The 15,407-nt window shown below is 31.7% G+C and overlaps 2 protein-coding genes across 2 annotated transcripts; one reads left to right on the forward strand and one right to left on the reverse strand.

The window, feature by feature from the left end:
* The first annotated feature begins 5,265 nt into the window (after positions 1–5,265).
* On the forward strand, positions 5,266–8,592 carry LOC25492075 (uncharacterized protein DDB_G0290685). The gene is made up of 2 exons (XM_013600127.3): positions 5,266–5,686; positions 7,142–8,592. Exons 1-2 carry the CDS (start codon positions 5,504–5,506, stop codon positions 8,378–8,380), a joined length of 1,422 nt encoding a protein of 473 aa, XP_013455581.1. The 5' UTR covers positions 5,266–5,503; the 3' UTR covers positions 8,381–8,592.
* A 1,041-nt stretch (positions 8,593–9,633) lies between these two features.
* On the reverse strand, positions 9,634–12,727 carry LOC25492074 (uncharacterized). The gene is made up of 4 exons (XM_013600126.3): positions 12,527–12,727; positions 11,652–11,722; positions 11,443–11,523; positions 9,634–9,916 (listed from the first exon to the last, which is right to left on the reverse strand). The coding sequence occupies exons 1-4, from the start codon at positions 12,630–12,632 to the stop codon at positions 9,893–9,895; spliced, it is 282 nt and encodes a 93-aa protein (XP_013455580.1). The 5' UTR covers positions 12,633–12,727; the 3' UTR covers positions 9,634–9,892.
* Positions 12,728–15,407: the final 2,680 nt, after the last annotated feature.

Consider the following 15,407-nt stretch of genomic DNA (forward strand, 5'->3'; position numbering starts at 1 on the left):
AGAAAGAAAATGATATAACATTTTTTTTTTATGGGTCTTGTTAACCAATGTCCGGGGGCACTGGTTAACGAATCCAAAAGTAGAAAAATTGTCTTGGAAATATAAACCGTTACTTTTGACTAACTAATTATTACATCATTTTTTAATAAAATCTTACCTCTTTTAGCTGCTTAACCAATGTCTCGGCGGCACTTGTTAACATTGTCCTTTTTTTATTTATGTGGGGGTGGGTATTAGACTTAATTTTTTATTTAAGGCCTTTAGCATTTTGAGGTCTGGTCTAATTGAGCATCTTGCACTCCTCCAAAGTCGGGTCTGCTTATTTTCCCCTTTTGAAGAACTTGAATGAGGGGATGTGGAGATTTGTTTAAGTCAATTATTTTACATTTTTATATTAGGCTTAAATATGTTTTTGGTCCCTATAAATATATCAACTTTTCGTTTTAGTCCCTCTAAAATATTTCTTCAACTTTTAGTCCCTATAAAATTTTCAATCACTACTTTTGGTCCCTAATTTTAATTTAATTTTTGTATTTTTTTAATAAAATTATGCAAATATGTGTAGAATATCGTAAAAACAATTCCAAAACAAAATTATAATTTTTTAACAAAATATAAATTAAATATGAATTTTTAACCGTAAAAAATATAAAAAATTCATACTAAATTCATGTTTTGTTAAAAAATATGATTTTTTTTCTAGGAGAGAATCTTATAATATTATGAATTTTCTTCAAAATTTTATTAAAAAATATGAATTCTACATATGAGTTTACTTTAAAAGAGGGACCAAAAGTGAAGATGGAAAATTTTTGAGGGACTAAAAGTTAAAGAAATTTTTTAGAGGGACTAAAACGTAAAGTTGACATATTTTTAGGAACCAAGAACATATTTAACCCTTTATATTATTTAAACAATTCAACTTCATCTCTAAAAAAAACAATTAAATTACATTTTCTTAACATATATATTACCCACTAAAAACTTTAAAAGAGGTCTCACTAAATCTATAATTATACCCCATCTTTTTCATTAATATATGACACATTTTAAGGTCAAATTGTAATTTTATATTAATGGGTTAAATATGTTTTTGGTTCCTATAAATATGTCAATTTTTCGTTTTAGTCCCTCTAAAATTTTCCTTCAACTTTTAGTCCCTATAAAATTTTCAATCTTCATTTTTGGTCCCTCTTTTAAAGTAAACTCATATGTAGAATTCATATTTTTTAATACAATTTTCCAGAAAAATTCAAAATATTATAAGAATCACTCAAAAAAAAATTTAGAATTTTTTAACGAAACATGAATTTTTAGATTCGTTCCAGTTAAAAATTCATATTTAATTTGTGTGTTATTAAAAAATTATAATTTTTTTTAAGGATTTTTTTAAGAATATTTTACACTGCACAATTTTATGAAAAAATACAAAAATTAAATTAAAAATAGGGAAGCACAATTAAGACACCGTAGAAAACCACTGACGTGCATGCTCTAAGAGAATAGACACACACGTTGGGGAATAGAGAAGCAAGTTGAGTATTTCAGTGAAATAAGATATAATACAGAGATGAAATAAAAATAAGGATAACATAGTAAATATTTTAATTATGAAGCTTCGTTCAATTGCATACACCCCAAAAATAGACACTTTATTGAAGAATAAATTGTTGATGGACTTATTACCATATTTTTTTGGAAAGGGACTTATTACCACTTTTTATTGTAGAAAAAAATTGTCTCTTTTTAATTATCCTCATAAAATTATCTCGTTTTATCCTCCTCTAAAAAATTTATCTCGTTTTAATGATTGTTAGGAATATAATTGTCCCTTTTATGATACTCCTTCCGTCCCTATATCTAAGCCTCCATTTAATTTAATTTTTATCCCTAAATGTAAACCCCATTTTAAATTACTAGATGTATTTATTATTTTTTCCCAAAACGTACCCCTAATTAATACTACTAACTTGTATTGAAATATGAAAAGTCAAATTTAATACATATATAAACAAAAGATAATTTGGTAATATTAACACACAAAACAGACACATTAATTACACTGACAGCATTTCTTAAGAAATGTGAAAAAGACAATAGGTGCCTACATTAAGGGACGGAGGGAGTAGTAGTTTTTAGGTAAGACTAAATTGTCTCCATTTTTTTTTGTCAGGTAGCCTAATGGATAAAATTCACTTTTTTCAAGATGAATAAGCGTGGTTTCTAGAATTCGAATCCCAACCTCTGTATATAATAGTGCATATCCTTACTAACTGAGTTATGTTGATGGAACAAATTATCTCCATATTATACAAATGGGTGGTTGAGCCAAATCCAAATATACCTAGTTCATAAACAAAAAAAAAAAAAAAAAACATTAATTTTCTCATCTTACTAACGACTCACTTTAGAGCCAAATCCAAATATACCACTCCTTCCTTTGTTATTAACACACTCTTTTATCATTATATTTGACGTGTTATCTTTTTTCGGGAGAATCGAACACGAGGTTTTGAGGAGGAGCACACTTCAAGATTCCAAGTTAATACCATCAAGCTAACCCAAGTGAGTTTCCACTCATTTTTCTTTTTGAACATTTATGAATTCTTTTATTATTTTTTTCATCAAAATTATTCTTTTATCTTGCCCATAAAATTGTTCACAATGTTACTCATAATATTATAGAATTTGATTTATCCATGGAACCAATTATTATTACGGTTAATTAAGTTTTTAGTCCTTAAAAATATATACAGTTTTGTTTTTAGTCCCTATAAAATAAAATCATATTTTTTAGTCCCTATGACATTTTCTTTAAGCATTTTAGGGACCAAAACTGTTGATGAATTTGTTTTTACAAGGACTAAAAGTGCTGATGGAAAAATTTATAGGGACTAAAAATTTTGATGAAAAATTTTATAGGGACTAAAAAGTGTGATTTTATTTTGTAGCGACTAAAAACAAAACTGTGAATACTTATAAGCACTAAAAACTTAATAAACCCTTATTATTATTATTATAGGGAATAAAATTTTGCTTAAATTTTTAAAAAAATTTGTTGATAACAAAAAAACAAACTTTGTTTGAAAAAGAAACAAACTTCAATTTTTCAAATGAATTGTATTAATTAATTGGATTTGTCTAACATGTGCAACATTGCACACGTTAAAAATCAAGAGTAGTAATTTTTTATTGAAAAACAACAATTATTTATTAAAAAAATTTATATTTAATATTAAATGTACAAATTTCAATACAAAAATTCTATTTAAAACTTCTTAACATGTGCAAATTTGCATATGACAGATAAACCTTAATTAATTTTATTGAAAAATAGTATGGGTAGTTGAAAAAATGTACAATTGACAAATTATGCCTTGTAACTAAAAAAAAAAAAAAAACTGTTAAATGGAAACACACAATCTATACTCAAACAAGCGATTAAAAAGGAACGCTTGAAGTAACTCATATGTTAAACTCTTGAAAATGAAAATGATTTTAATGACATCAATTCATGTATATGTAACCTACAAATAAAAATAAAATGCCTTTTTAGTTTTTACGTTCATAGAAGAAAGTAGTTTTTTTTTTTTTTTTCTTAAGGAAGAAGAAAGTAGTTATGCTCACATTATTTGCACTTCGCACACGAGCACCTTTTTCCATTAGCCAAAAATCCGACAATCGTTTCAACGAAATACAAATGAGTGCCTCGAAAACATTATATAAGGACTTTAGATTTAAGATTTTATGAAAATTTGTGTATTTAAAATTAAATTATTTAACTTTTTAAAAAGTAATTATTTAATTTAAAATTGTTTAAAGAGTGTCTTAAAGACACTTACCCTTAACAAAACCTTTGTTTCAATTACATTAGTTTCGACATTTATTATCCATGACAAAAGAGAGGCATAGTCATTGCCGTAAACAGGTAAGTAAACATTGTTTTACTTCCTCCATCTCTTATCTCTTGTTACATGAACCTCTAACAAAATTACAAAATTAAAATAAGATGATAATATAGTAAATTTGTTCGAAAGGTGGGTAATTATTTTTAAATTATCTTTTGTGTAATTGCAATTATTGTTAACTTTTCGTAGTATCAACAAAATTTCTTTTTATAAAAACCAAATTTTTGTATCAAATGTTATAATTAGAGATGGATGGGGTAAATAAGATTCAAATTTAATTGTTCACTTCTTTTGAATTTTATACGGGAATGATTAAAAAATTTAGTTTTTAATGGTAAAACATTTTTTCTCAAAAAAGAAATGTTAAAATAGTTTATTTACCAAAACATATTCATTAATTACAATCAGTGAAATAGTTAGGTGATTGAAATGTACTTAATCAATAAGAATAGGTTAATGGAAAAGAATAATAAATATTGCATTAGCATTATAAAAAAATAAATTATTTGAAGAAAAAATAATAATTATAAAGATAACATCTAATTTGAGATGGAGAGAATTCAACTTGAAAAAAAAAATAATGGAAATGTTAACTTGTGTACAAGTCAATAAATCAAATATCTCTTTGTGAACTTAATTCTATTGATATGAACAATACATAAAATATGCAAGGTCCGAGGTTCGAACTCCGACCACCACAAAAAAAAATCAATAAATCAAATATAGTACTAGTTTATTGAAATGTGTGTATTACATTTAATCTTTAACTTTTTAATGAATTGAATACACAAAATTTTAAAAAATTTCTTTTCTTTTTATTCCTTAACATATATTTAAGAGCACAAGTTAGCACTATCCAAAAATAGTTATAAAGATAACACCTAATTATTTTTTTAAACTTTTTAACTTTATGGAAGTTTGTGCATCTTAGAAAAATTCATAAAAAAATAAGCCTTAATTAATGATAGTCCTTTAAATTATTTGTTGGTTACATTTTAGTCTCATAAGTTATTAACGTTACAATTTGGTCCCCTTAAGTCATCTTCCGCTAACCAAATAAATTCTCACTGTCAAAACCGTTAAGCCAATGTCTAAGATGGATACACATCGCAAGTTGTCACGTCACCGTTCACATGTGCCTATTTAACGTTTTGGCAAAAGATTGACGGTGAGGATTTATTTGGCTAGCAAATACTAACTTAAAAGACCAAATTGTAACGTTAATAATTTATAGAACTAAAATGTAACCAACAAATAACTTAAGCAGCAAAAAATAAATATTGCCTTAATTACATCGCTGTAAAATTAATTAAAGAGGGTGTTATAGAAAACATTGGAAACCGAAGATGAGAAGTCTTAGAAATCAGTGCCCTCCCTGACACAATTTCCATGAAGGCTTGATTAGGTGGCACTTTCTTTTTGCATGACAAGCAACCCCAAATAAGCACTATAAGCCACAATCTGAACTCATCAAGAGTTAGAAAAAGGAAAAAGAAAACCCACTTCATTCTTCATGCATCATTCCTTTTAAAGTATTAGAACAACAATTTAACATATCATCACCTTTCTAGTGATAGAGAGAGAGAGAGAGAGAGATGGGTTACAACAAAGGGGGAGGGAGTCAAAGAGGAAGGCCTTATGTGTTGATATTATTGATGACATTTGGTGCTGCACTTCTTGGTGTTATGGTGCTTCATAGGTTTAGAGAGAAACGTATCTACAATCTTCTTGTTAATCAGAAAGATCATCAACTTCTTACCCTTCAAGTTCTTTTGCAGGTCAGTTACTCTCTCTCTCTCTCTTAAACATCCATTTTAACACCAATAAAAAAACATCTATTTTATTTAGTCACTTAAAACGGTATTACTATAGTTCCTAAATACATCAAATTGAAAAATATTCTTAATAGAAATGTCAATTTGCATCTGAAAGTAGCTATGAAACACGAACACCAGACACAACACAGATAAGCCACGCCAACATTGCTAAAAAATTTAGAAAATCATATAATATATAATTCAATGTAATTATATGTGTCGATGTCAGACATGACATAGACATGGCTAATCTAAGAAGTCTCCGTGCTTAATAGAAAAGTAGGAACTCCTTGCGCACTGCTCCATTTGGGGCCCACATACGAGTGTTTTTTCCATTTGGACGGGATGGCAAGTACCCCATGGTTGTTTGGGGATGAGATCATATTGGATTAAGATGGCCCTGCAAGGATTCCGTCATGATCATTTTAAGTATTTTATATTTGATGTTTTAATTTTTCATTTGTTTTTTGGTTAATTTAAAATTATGTTACTACCAATTTGATAATAGATAACTTAGATGAGGTCCTCATGAGCTTAGCTCAGTTGGGAAGAACATTGCATAATTTATGCAAGATCAGGTTCGAATCTCGAACACCATTAAAAAAAAACTAAAAAAAAAAGTAACCTAAGGTAAGTTCTAAGTATTAGAAATGGTGGTTGGGCCTAACACAATCCTACAAAACCAGTTTGTGAGGTGAGGATTGCCCCCACTTATAAACAAATTGTCAGGCCAACTCCTAAACGACGATGTGAGACTTTTAACGCTAAGAGACAAGCAAAATACATACTATTAGAGAATGGTTTTGTAATTTTGATAAAATAAAATTCGAAACTATAACTACAGAATCAGTGGGATCATTTACTCCTTCATATGATTCTGTTTTTCTCAGTTTTACGTGTTATGCATTCAACATTACACGTATCCAGCAACATGCAATGCAAATTTTGAAACCGTTGTTTACAGCCAACAGAAAAAGAGAAGGTAGTGGGGACTAAAGACTAGTAGGGTACTTTATTGGTCAGTTAATTTAAGGGACCAATGAAGCAATTCTTTTTCTATATTTGATGATTCCTTGGTCCCTTTGATGGTTATACACCAATCAAATTAAAAAGTGTAGGGAAGGGACCACTTGAATTGATATCAAATTATTCTGGGTATGTTTGTTTGATTGGAATGGAAAGGAACGAAATTAAATGGGACAATGTCTAGTTTTTAAAATGTAACTAATCAATTTCATTTCACTCAATTCCATTCTTACTTAATTCAAAGATACCTAAAGTTTATGTTTTGAATATCTTTCTTTAAAATGTTGCATTTTCAACATCCTTTCAATTCAGATGATGTTTGGTGTGAAGTATTCATTAAAAAGACATAATTACCTAAATATTTTTTTGTTTTTTTTATCAATTCTGTAGAAGGAAAGAGATCGCGCCAAGGAGTTGAGTAGGAAAAACGAAGAGACAAGAGCGAAAATATACACCCTCAGTAATCAAAAGATGGAGCTTACTAGAACAATTGCTGAGATGCAATCTACCATGAGTTCACTTAAAGATGAGCAGAAACTGATAGAGTCCGCGTACGCGGAGAAGCAGTATGAGCTTAGAATGATGCAGCAAAGAGGGAGCAATTTGGGACAAGGAGGAACTAAAAGAATATCATCAAGAGAGAATCTTAAGAAAACGGAAGCAGATATAGAGGACTTAAAAAGCATCGATGATCATCCAGCCATATTTGATCAGATTTTAGCAGCAAATGCAACAAAGGAAGCACAGAGTAAAACTAAGAATGATAATCAAGAAAAAGATCAAAATTCCAAATATGGGGGTGATGAAAGTAAAAGCAAATTAACCGAGTTCAAAGATGGAGAGGTTACCGCTGAAATAAAAGAAGAAATTAAGACTAATGAGGAGCTAGGTAAGAAAAATGACAACCCTGCAGATGATGGTGCCAGTGGAAAAGAAGCTGAAGCTAAAGTTGTGGAGGATAAGAAAGCAATCATAGAAGAGCATCAAAGAAAACTCGAGGTGAACACAGATGGTGGAAGACAAGATTTCAAAGCAAAACAATTGTCTGGTGCGAAGAGGGAACATGGTCATTTAAGTAGAACAGAGGGGGCGCGTTGGAGAAACATTGTCAAGAATAAGTTAATGGAGAGCAACGGAATTTTTGAAAATCATGGAGAGGTAAACATGGTAAAAACAAAGGTTTACAAGGAGGATAAGGATGGAACAGTTAAAAGAGAAGCTGAATCGCAGGCCAACTTGCTGAAGCCTGAAAACAATGAAGACAAAGATGGAAACAACACAACAGTGGATAAGACTAATCACCAGGAGACAGATAATGGAATCAACAATCACCCAGAAGAGCATGAAGATGGTGCTGTCCAACAAAACTGGAGCAGGAGGCGAATCAATAACGCTAGCAACAATGCTGAACAAACAAAATCCAATATGTTCCATGAGGAAGAGCCTGAAGAATTGGAAGTTTCGGATGTGCAAAAGCAAGAGAAAGATGCAATTGATGGTGAAGACGATGGTGAGGAGGATAATAACGACGAATTCTTCAACGAATCCCAACCAGAATTTGAAGATGAAAATGAGAAGGAAGAGTACAAGGAAGAAATAGATGAGTCGGAGTTTCAGCATGGTTTGTAATTAAACCGTATTTACTATTTAGTATGTCCATCTAAAATAGTACTCATGGTGTGGGTTTACTGAGTTTGAAAATATTTTAAATCACTGACTAAGGAGTGTATTAGTATCATCTTAGGGATAGTATGTCAATGAAGCCAGACTTCGCCTTTTCTTATTTGCGTTTTAGTAATATCAGACATTTCGCTCACATTTTAGACCGATTTATTTATCGACTCAAATTTTGCAATATTACGCAAATTACGGTTAACTCTCCTGAGGTAAGTCTATATATCACTGACAATCCCTCTAGTTTCACAAAAAACATTCACCTCTTATTAATACAGTTTGCAAAAAAATTAGTACCATTGGTAAGGCCTTTCAATTTCATATATTATGGAAGTGTTTTTGTTGACTTTCTGTGACATAATCGTATCATTGATAATGCTTTTCAAATACCTTATTAATGACTTTGTATGCATTTTTCTGGTATGGCTTCTTAATTCTTATTTCCATGACTTATTTACTTTGGTTGTATGTCTGCCATGTTGTAAATATTTAATATTTCTTCTAACTGGAATGGAGAACATTATAAGTTCATGTACACTGTTTATGTCTATGTAATGAGAATCATTAATTGAGAACGAAATAAGCTTACTAGTATCCAAATCACTACCAAGTTTGAAATTTAATTTACCCAAATCTTAATATTTCAAATTTTAAAGAAAATTCACATATGTATCCCATAACATCCATGGTAGATATGCTAATTGTATAACAGGTTTTACATGTGAATGAGTCAGTCCCAAAGGACAGACGATGGGTGAAAGTGGAGGATTTAACTGATACAGTGTTAAGTTGAAAGGGGTGTGTGCATCAATAAGAGAAAAATAAGGGAGATTAGTGTTTACTTAGAAGCTAAAGAGAGTGTTTCTATTATTTAGAAAGACCTTCAAGTAAGGTCATTGTGTCAAACTTTGCAACATTCATGATAGTATTGATGCCTGTCAATCGCACTATTTCAACGATCATCCTTTCCCACTTAATCTCAAAACTTCGTCAGCAAGCTTAGGGTCATGCTTCAGAATTGAGAATAGTATGATCTATGCCACGGTTAATTTATCAAATAAGTGTTATATTTTAGCGAAATGACTATGTAGCTCGAACCACTATGGTGAGAAATGAGCTACTCTTTTTGGCCTTGGTACCAGGATCATAGATTATTTTGATAATATGGAAAATTATAGCATAGCTTCCTTCAGTTAGTAATAATAATGTCAACAAAAGTAATTGCTTGCAAACGTAGTTGAAATCAGGATTCAGGAATTGGCATAAATGGGCAAATATAACATTGAAAGTAACATATTGTTATTTTATGGAAAGAATCATCCCCCAAATATTCATTGTCTGCAAGGATTAATTGATGATAACAAAGCAAAAGGTTTGCTAGCTAGCAAACAAGACGGAGTCTGAAAAAACCCGAAAAAAGTCCCGGCCACACATTATTACCATGATTGTTGTAATATGTTGCAAACCTCAAACTGATGCTTCCACCAATTTCTGCAAAAATTCAGTGCATTCCATGAGTAAAGAGAAGACTCAGATTATTTAAGAGAAGAAAATATGCTAAACTGGAAAAGAGAAAACAAGCCATCTAATCAGGACGAACAAGTCCTGATTAAAACATTACTGTTCTATAACATTTGTAGACTAAAACATTTTATCGGTCAATATGATAAAATATTTCAAAAACAGCTATGTTTTTCATTTTCGTAAATTTAAATATTATTACAAGATAAAAAAAGCACTTGAGAAATACAAATAATCGTTAATGTTTTCCATTCCTACTGATTCATTGAAGTATTGCATGCTCTGAGCCCATCTAATTATTATCTTGCCATCCAATATGGATTCCAAAAGACAAAGTACCGTCTTCAATGACAAGTAGAAGAGTCATACCAACATTTTTTCTAAAAGCTCAAATGATCGTATCTAATTTCTGAACTGTCAAATGACAAAAAGCTTTAGTTGCTTTAAAGCAGCAGGAACCTGTTAGGATACCTGGTTTGGGCCTAAGTCCAATACAGAGGTTGAGTAGGGAAGTTAGAGGAAAACTGTTTATGTGGTAGTGGAGGTTGGCAACCGAATACAAAAGGAAAATGGAAAGGGAATCATTCAGCATGATTTTCAATTACGATCTTTTAGGTTGAACAAAGACAGCATTATCTTTTATCCAAGGAGCAATAGCTCTGGGGTATTGGGGAATTTTCTTCTGTACTGTAATAAATCCAGTTTTCCAATGAATAATACATTTTTTTGTTTATCTTTCATTTGGGTTCCTATACCCAACATATAAAACTGGAGATTTGCTTCTTAATATATCTAGTTTCCAATCAAATAGTACAGTTTCTGTTTCTATTTCATTAGCATTACTATTAATTCAGGGCCGTTCTTTGGGGAGTGCAAAGAGCTCAACTGAGCTGGGCCTCAAGAAAAAAATTATTGCTCAATATCCCCACCCCCACTCAAAAAGAAAAATAAACATGTTTCATGTTTCAATTTCTAAGTAAAAAATCAGGTTCCATGTTTCTATTTCTAAGTTAAAAAAGCACGTCTTTAGTAAAAAATAATTGCTAATTTTGATTTCGGTGGCTAATAACCATTATACAAGTGTTATTTTCAATTTAAATAGAAGATTGATCTTTTAAAAAAATTGTGCGTTTTTTTTATTAGAGGCCTATTTTTACTACGAGAGCCGAGCCTCCAGTTTTATAGGGACGGCGGACTATACCCAAAACTTAAAACTAGAGATTTATAATCAAAACTATTATTACTACACTTCATCTACACATGAAGAAGTTTCCCAGACAATTATGGATATATTGTCCTGTACATGGTCAAGGAACTAACATCCATGCACTGTTTTACAACGGCGAATGGCGGTAATGAAATATTCTTCTATCAGAACAGAATTGCAGAAGTCAGCTATAATCAAACAAGGTTAGACATACTCATAATGAAACTAGCTACGAGCTAATAAATATTGTATTCTTAGTTGTAACAAAGATAACTAAAATTCAAAGTACCTCTTCTTTCTTGCCTCCTGAAAATAACTTGTATCCCCCATAGAAAGTCAGTCCCCAGCCAGTTAAAGAGACAATCACAAACTGGAGGCAAAAAACAACCAGACAAAGCTCAAAAGAATATTCAAAACATTTACCCAACCATCGCAATGTAAAAAATAACAATTCAAGTTCGTTAGAGTTGATCTTCAAACACAAAACTAGAGACTCACGTGCTCTTCCTTCCATTTAGAAGGACTCATTGGGTCTTTCCAGCAGGCAACTTTAGCGGAACCATGGTGATCTGCAATAATCAAACGATGAAGCCATTTCACATATATCAAAATTGTGTACAAAATGCAAATCTACAATACACAAAATCAACTTCTTCATAGAATAAAAACAAAAGAAAGCAAGACCAAACATCTATTCGTCCTTATATCATTAGTCCATTAATCTATCCAAAACCAAAGTCAATTGTTTGTTCGAAAATCACCAAGATTTAAAACTAGATTATTTTTTCATTAACCATATCATAAGTTGAAGCATCCAACGACTGGTGCGAAAACTAATCTCCGCTAACGAATCTATCTAACCACCATTAGCAAGGTCTCCACACTCAACCACATTTTTTCCATTCATAAGGCTTCACCGAATCCAAGACTTCGCTAAACAGATTCGGGTCCAATTCCACTCAATCTGTTGTAATGTTTGTAGAACTAGATTAATGTTATTATTGTTTCCCATAAGTTACCTCCACGGATTCGAGACAGACATGTCGGACTAAATGTAGTACCTCTCCTAGCCGAAATTCAAACCTTATTCGCCATTGATAAACATTAAGCTCTCCTTTCCTCCACCCAAAGACCCTTTCTCCCTTGTCATTTAATAGCTAATATTTCATTACAGCTTTAAAATCACGCTTATTCCAATCACAGGACAATTCGAAACAAAATAAAATTTCAGTTTCAAAATCGTGCTTTGTAACATGCAATTGAGACATGGATTTGGATTTGAATTACTTGGAATGAACAAATTGAGTTTAATTTGTGAGATTTTGATGGGATCGGAGAATTGATTAAGTAAATAGAGAAATGGAAAAAAGAACCTGCAGCTGCGGCGAGGCCACGGCGGTGGATGAGTTGAATGGGAGATTTGGAAGAGGGGGCAGTGATGCGAGTTAGAGATGCGGCTCCGCGTACGAGAGAGGCCATGATTTCTATCGAGCTTCAGAGAAATGGGCAGACAGTGTTGTGGTCCGATGCTGTTGGAAGAAGGAAATGGGCTATGTGTTGTGTGTTTGGTGAAAGGGCAAATTTGTCCTCAAATTTGTAAGGTTCAATCAATTTGTTGAAATAGCTAATAAGTCCCTATATTTGATAAATGTCAATCAATTTTATCCATATGTCAAATTGGATCGTTAAAGATGTTGATATGAGACGTTAACCACTCACGCGGAGTGCCACGTTAGATGTCTTCAATTCGTTCCTTTTAATATTATGAGCATATATCTTCTACCTAATAAGCTGATTAACACCATAGAGAAAATGTTGAATGTTTTTTTGTGGGGACGTGGTGGTTCTATGAGAAAAGGTGTACATTAGTTGTCTTGGGAAAGATTTGAAGTAGATAAAATAGTCACAAGAAGGGGGGTTTAAATTGTGACCCTTTAAAAATTAACATGTAACTTAAAATTAATTCTCAAGTTGTTTACTTGGAATAGTTAAGTTAGTGAAGTGACTTTAGAACGTTCTAAAGTTCTTATGCAAAAACAGTTTAATAAAGTAAATGTGTTTGTGTATGTGGTGTATGCTGAAATTAAAGAGTATAAGGAAGAGAGAAAGAACACACAAAGATTTATAGTGGTTCCCCCAATGTGGGTTAGTCCACTCCTCACAATCTTGTAAGAATTTCCACTATGATGTTTGAGATAACCTCTCAAATCCTGCACCTTACAATCTTTGTTCACCTGAACAATTACGCCAACTGTATTCTCTAAGCCTCAGCAGGCTTGCACCTTCTTGCTAAGTTACCCATTTAGACTTTTACAACTTCTGCTCAAACTAACACTTTAGTACCTCTAAAGTTAGATGAGACTTTCTTTACTTCTTGCTAAGTTACACACTTAGACTTTTACACCTTCAGCTCAGACTAACACTTTAGTACCCCTAAAGCTAGATGAGACTTTACAAGATGTTTAGAGTTTGAATGTTTGAGAAACAAACAGAAGAAGAAGAATAATGGAGGGAGAAGTTTATCTTTAAAAAGATAAGAGATAATTGATTTACACTTAAAAAGACTTCTTGGAATCTTTGTGATGATCAATTTTTTGCTAAAGCTTCACAACTAATGTTCTTGTTGTTTTTCTTGTTGCTTTGCAATGGTGCATGTTATGTTGAGGTATTGATCTCTATTTATAGAGTTCTTGAGCCTTTGTAGTCGTTGGAGAGTGACCAATGGTCTTGTGCCACGTGTCCTGGGACCCACTAACTCTCACTTGAAATTCTGGGCAAACTGAGATACTTCAGAATGTCGTTGTGTTCTTGAGAATACTTTAGAATGTTGTTGTGTTTATCATGATCTTCATATGGGTTCATGGCGATGAACGGTCAGATATGCATATAGGCTTTATCATATGAATGTCACATGAATTTCTGGGTTGTACTATGAAGATTGTTTTTGTACGACTTTATAATGTTGTTAGATCAGATGTTATTTGAAATCTGTCTTGGAACATGTGCAGGATCTCATAAAGTGTAGCTGTCACTTCACTTCCATGCTTTAAGGGATTTGGTTTGCTTTGTACAGTACCAACTCCCTTATGTGTCGAATTCCTGTTGAATCAGACTTGATCTTGCTTTTTGCTTGTTGCTTTTGCTTTTTCCTTTCCACCAACTGTACTATTCATGACAGAAAAAGCATGGAGCAGGATCGAACTTTCTAAACACAGGGGACTTCAGAATGTTCTTTTTATTTCAATTAGGATGATTTGTAAGATTCTTATTTGATGTAATCAAATCCTAATAGTGGAACATTGATGAAAAACAGCATGGAAAACATCTAGGATGATATTCTTAATGGAATATTCCCAATATTTTGTACTTCAAATGTTCATAGTCTTGAATGAACATAGTCTTGAATGAACATTGAAGATGCCCTTTTTGACTTTAATCAAATAAATGCCTTTATTCCTTGATTGATCCTAGTCAATGTACTTTACTGGGCTTTTATTTAAGTCACATGAACCTTGTATGTCCTTCATTTGGTTCATGAATTTCTGGGTTTGGTTCTTGATGTTCATCATGAACAACCTTCTGAACTCTGTCCAACCTTCTGAACTCTTTTTAACTTTCTGAACTCTAACTGAGTTCTTAAGTCTTTATGTCCTTTGATTCTATGTATCTTGGTATGCTTTAAACTTTGTTTGTGTCTTGGTCAATCACTCAAGAACGCACAAATACCAAGAACTATCAAAGTCCATTAATCTTTTAATCACCATAGATGCCTTTAATGATTTGTTGATCCAAAGTCAAAACCATTATCTTCATAAGATATGTTCATGTCACATATGTTCTTGCATGTTCTTGGTGTGGACATTGATTTATGGATTTGCTCTAATGAACCTTTTGAGCAACCTTCTGAACTCCTTCTGGGTTCATACATATGAACTTCAAAATGTTTCTTCTGGGTTCGTTCCTTTTTCACGGTTGTACTTTGTGCTAAACATTCTAATGTTCTTCAACACTTTGAACCTTATGAAGATTTTCTATTTATTTCCTTCAAAAACTACTTGAAGAATATAAAGGAGAAATCATTGTTTTGACAAACAAGATGATTCTTTCTTTGAAGTCCAAAAGAATATTTCTTTGCATCTAGTTCAATATTGCTTGTAACAGATGACTTTAAATATTCTTGTTTATCCATGAAATAATCCTTTATGATTTCTGGAAATATTCTGGTTTATGTTCATGATCATTATGAACTCCATT

The sequence above is a fragment of the Medicago truncatula genome, chromosome 4 (genome assembly GCF_003473485.1).
Source record: "Medicago truncatula cultivar Jemalong A17 chromosome 4, MtrunA17r5.0-ANR, whole genome shotgun sequence".
NCBI classification, from domain to species: Eukaryota; Viridiplantae; Streptophyta; class Magnoliopsida; order Fabales; family Fabaceae; genus Medicago; species Medicago truncatula.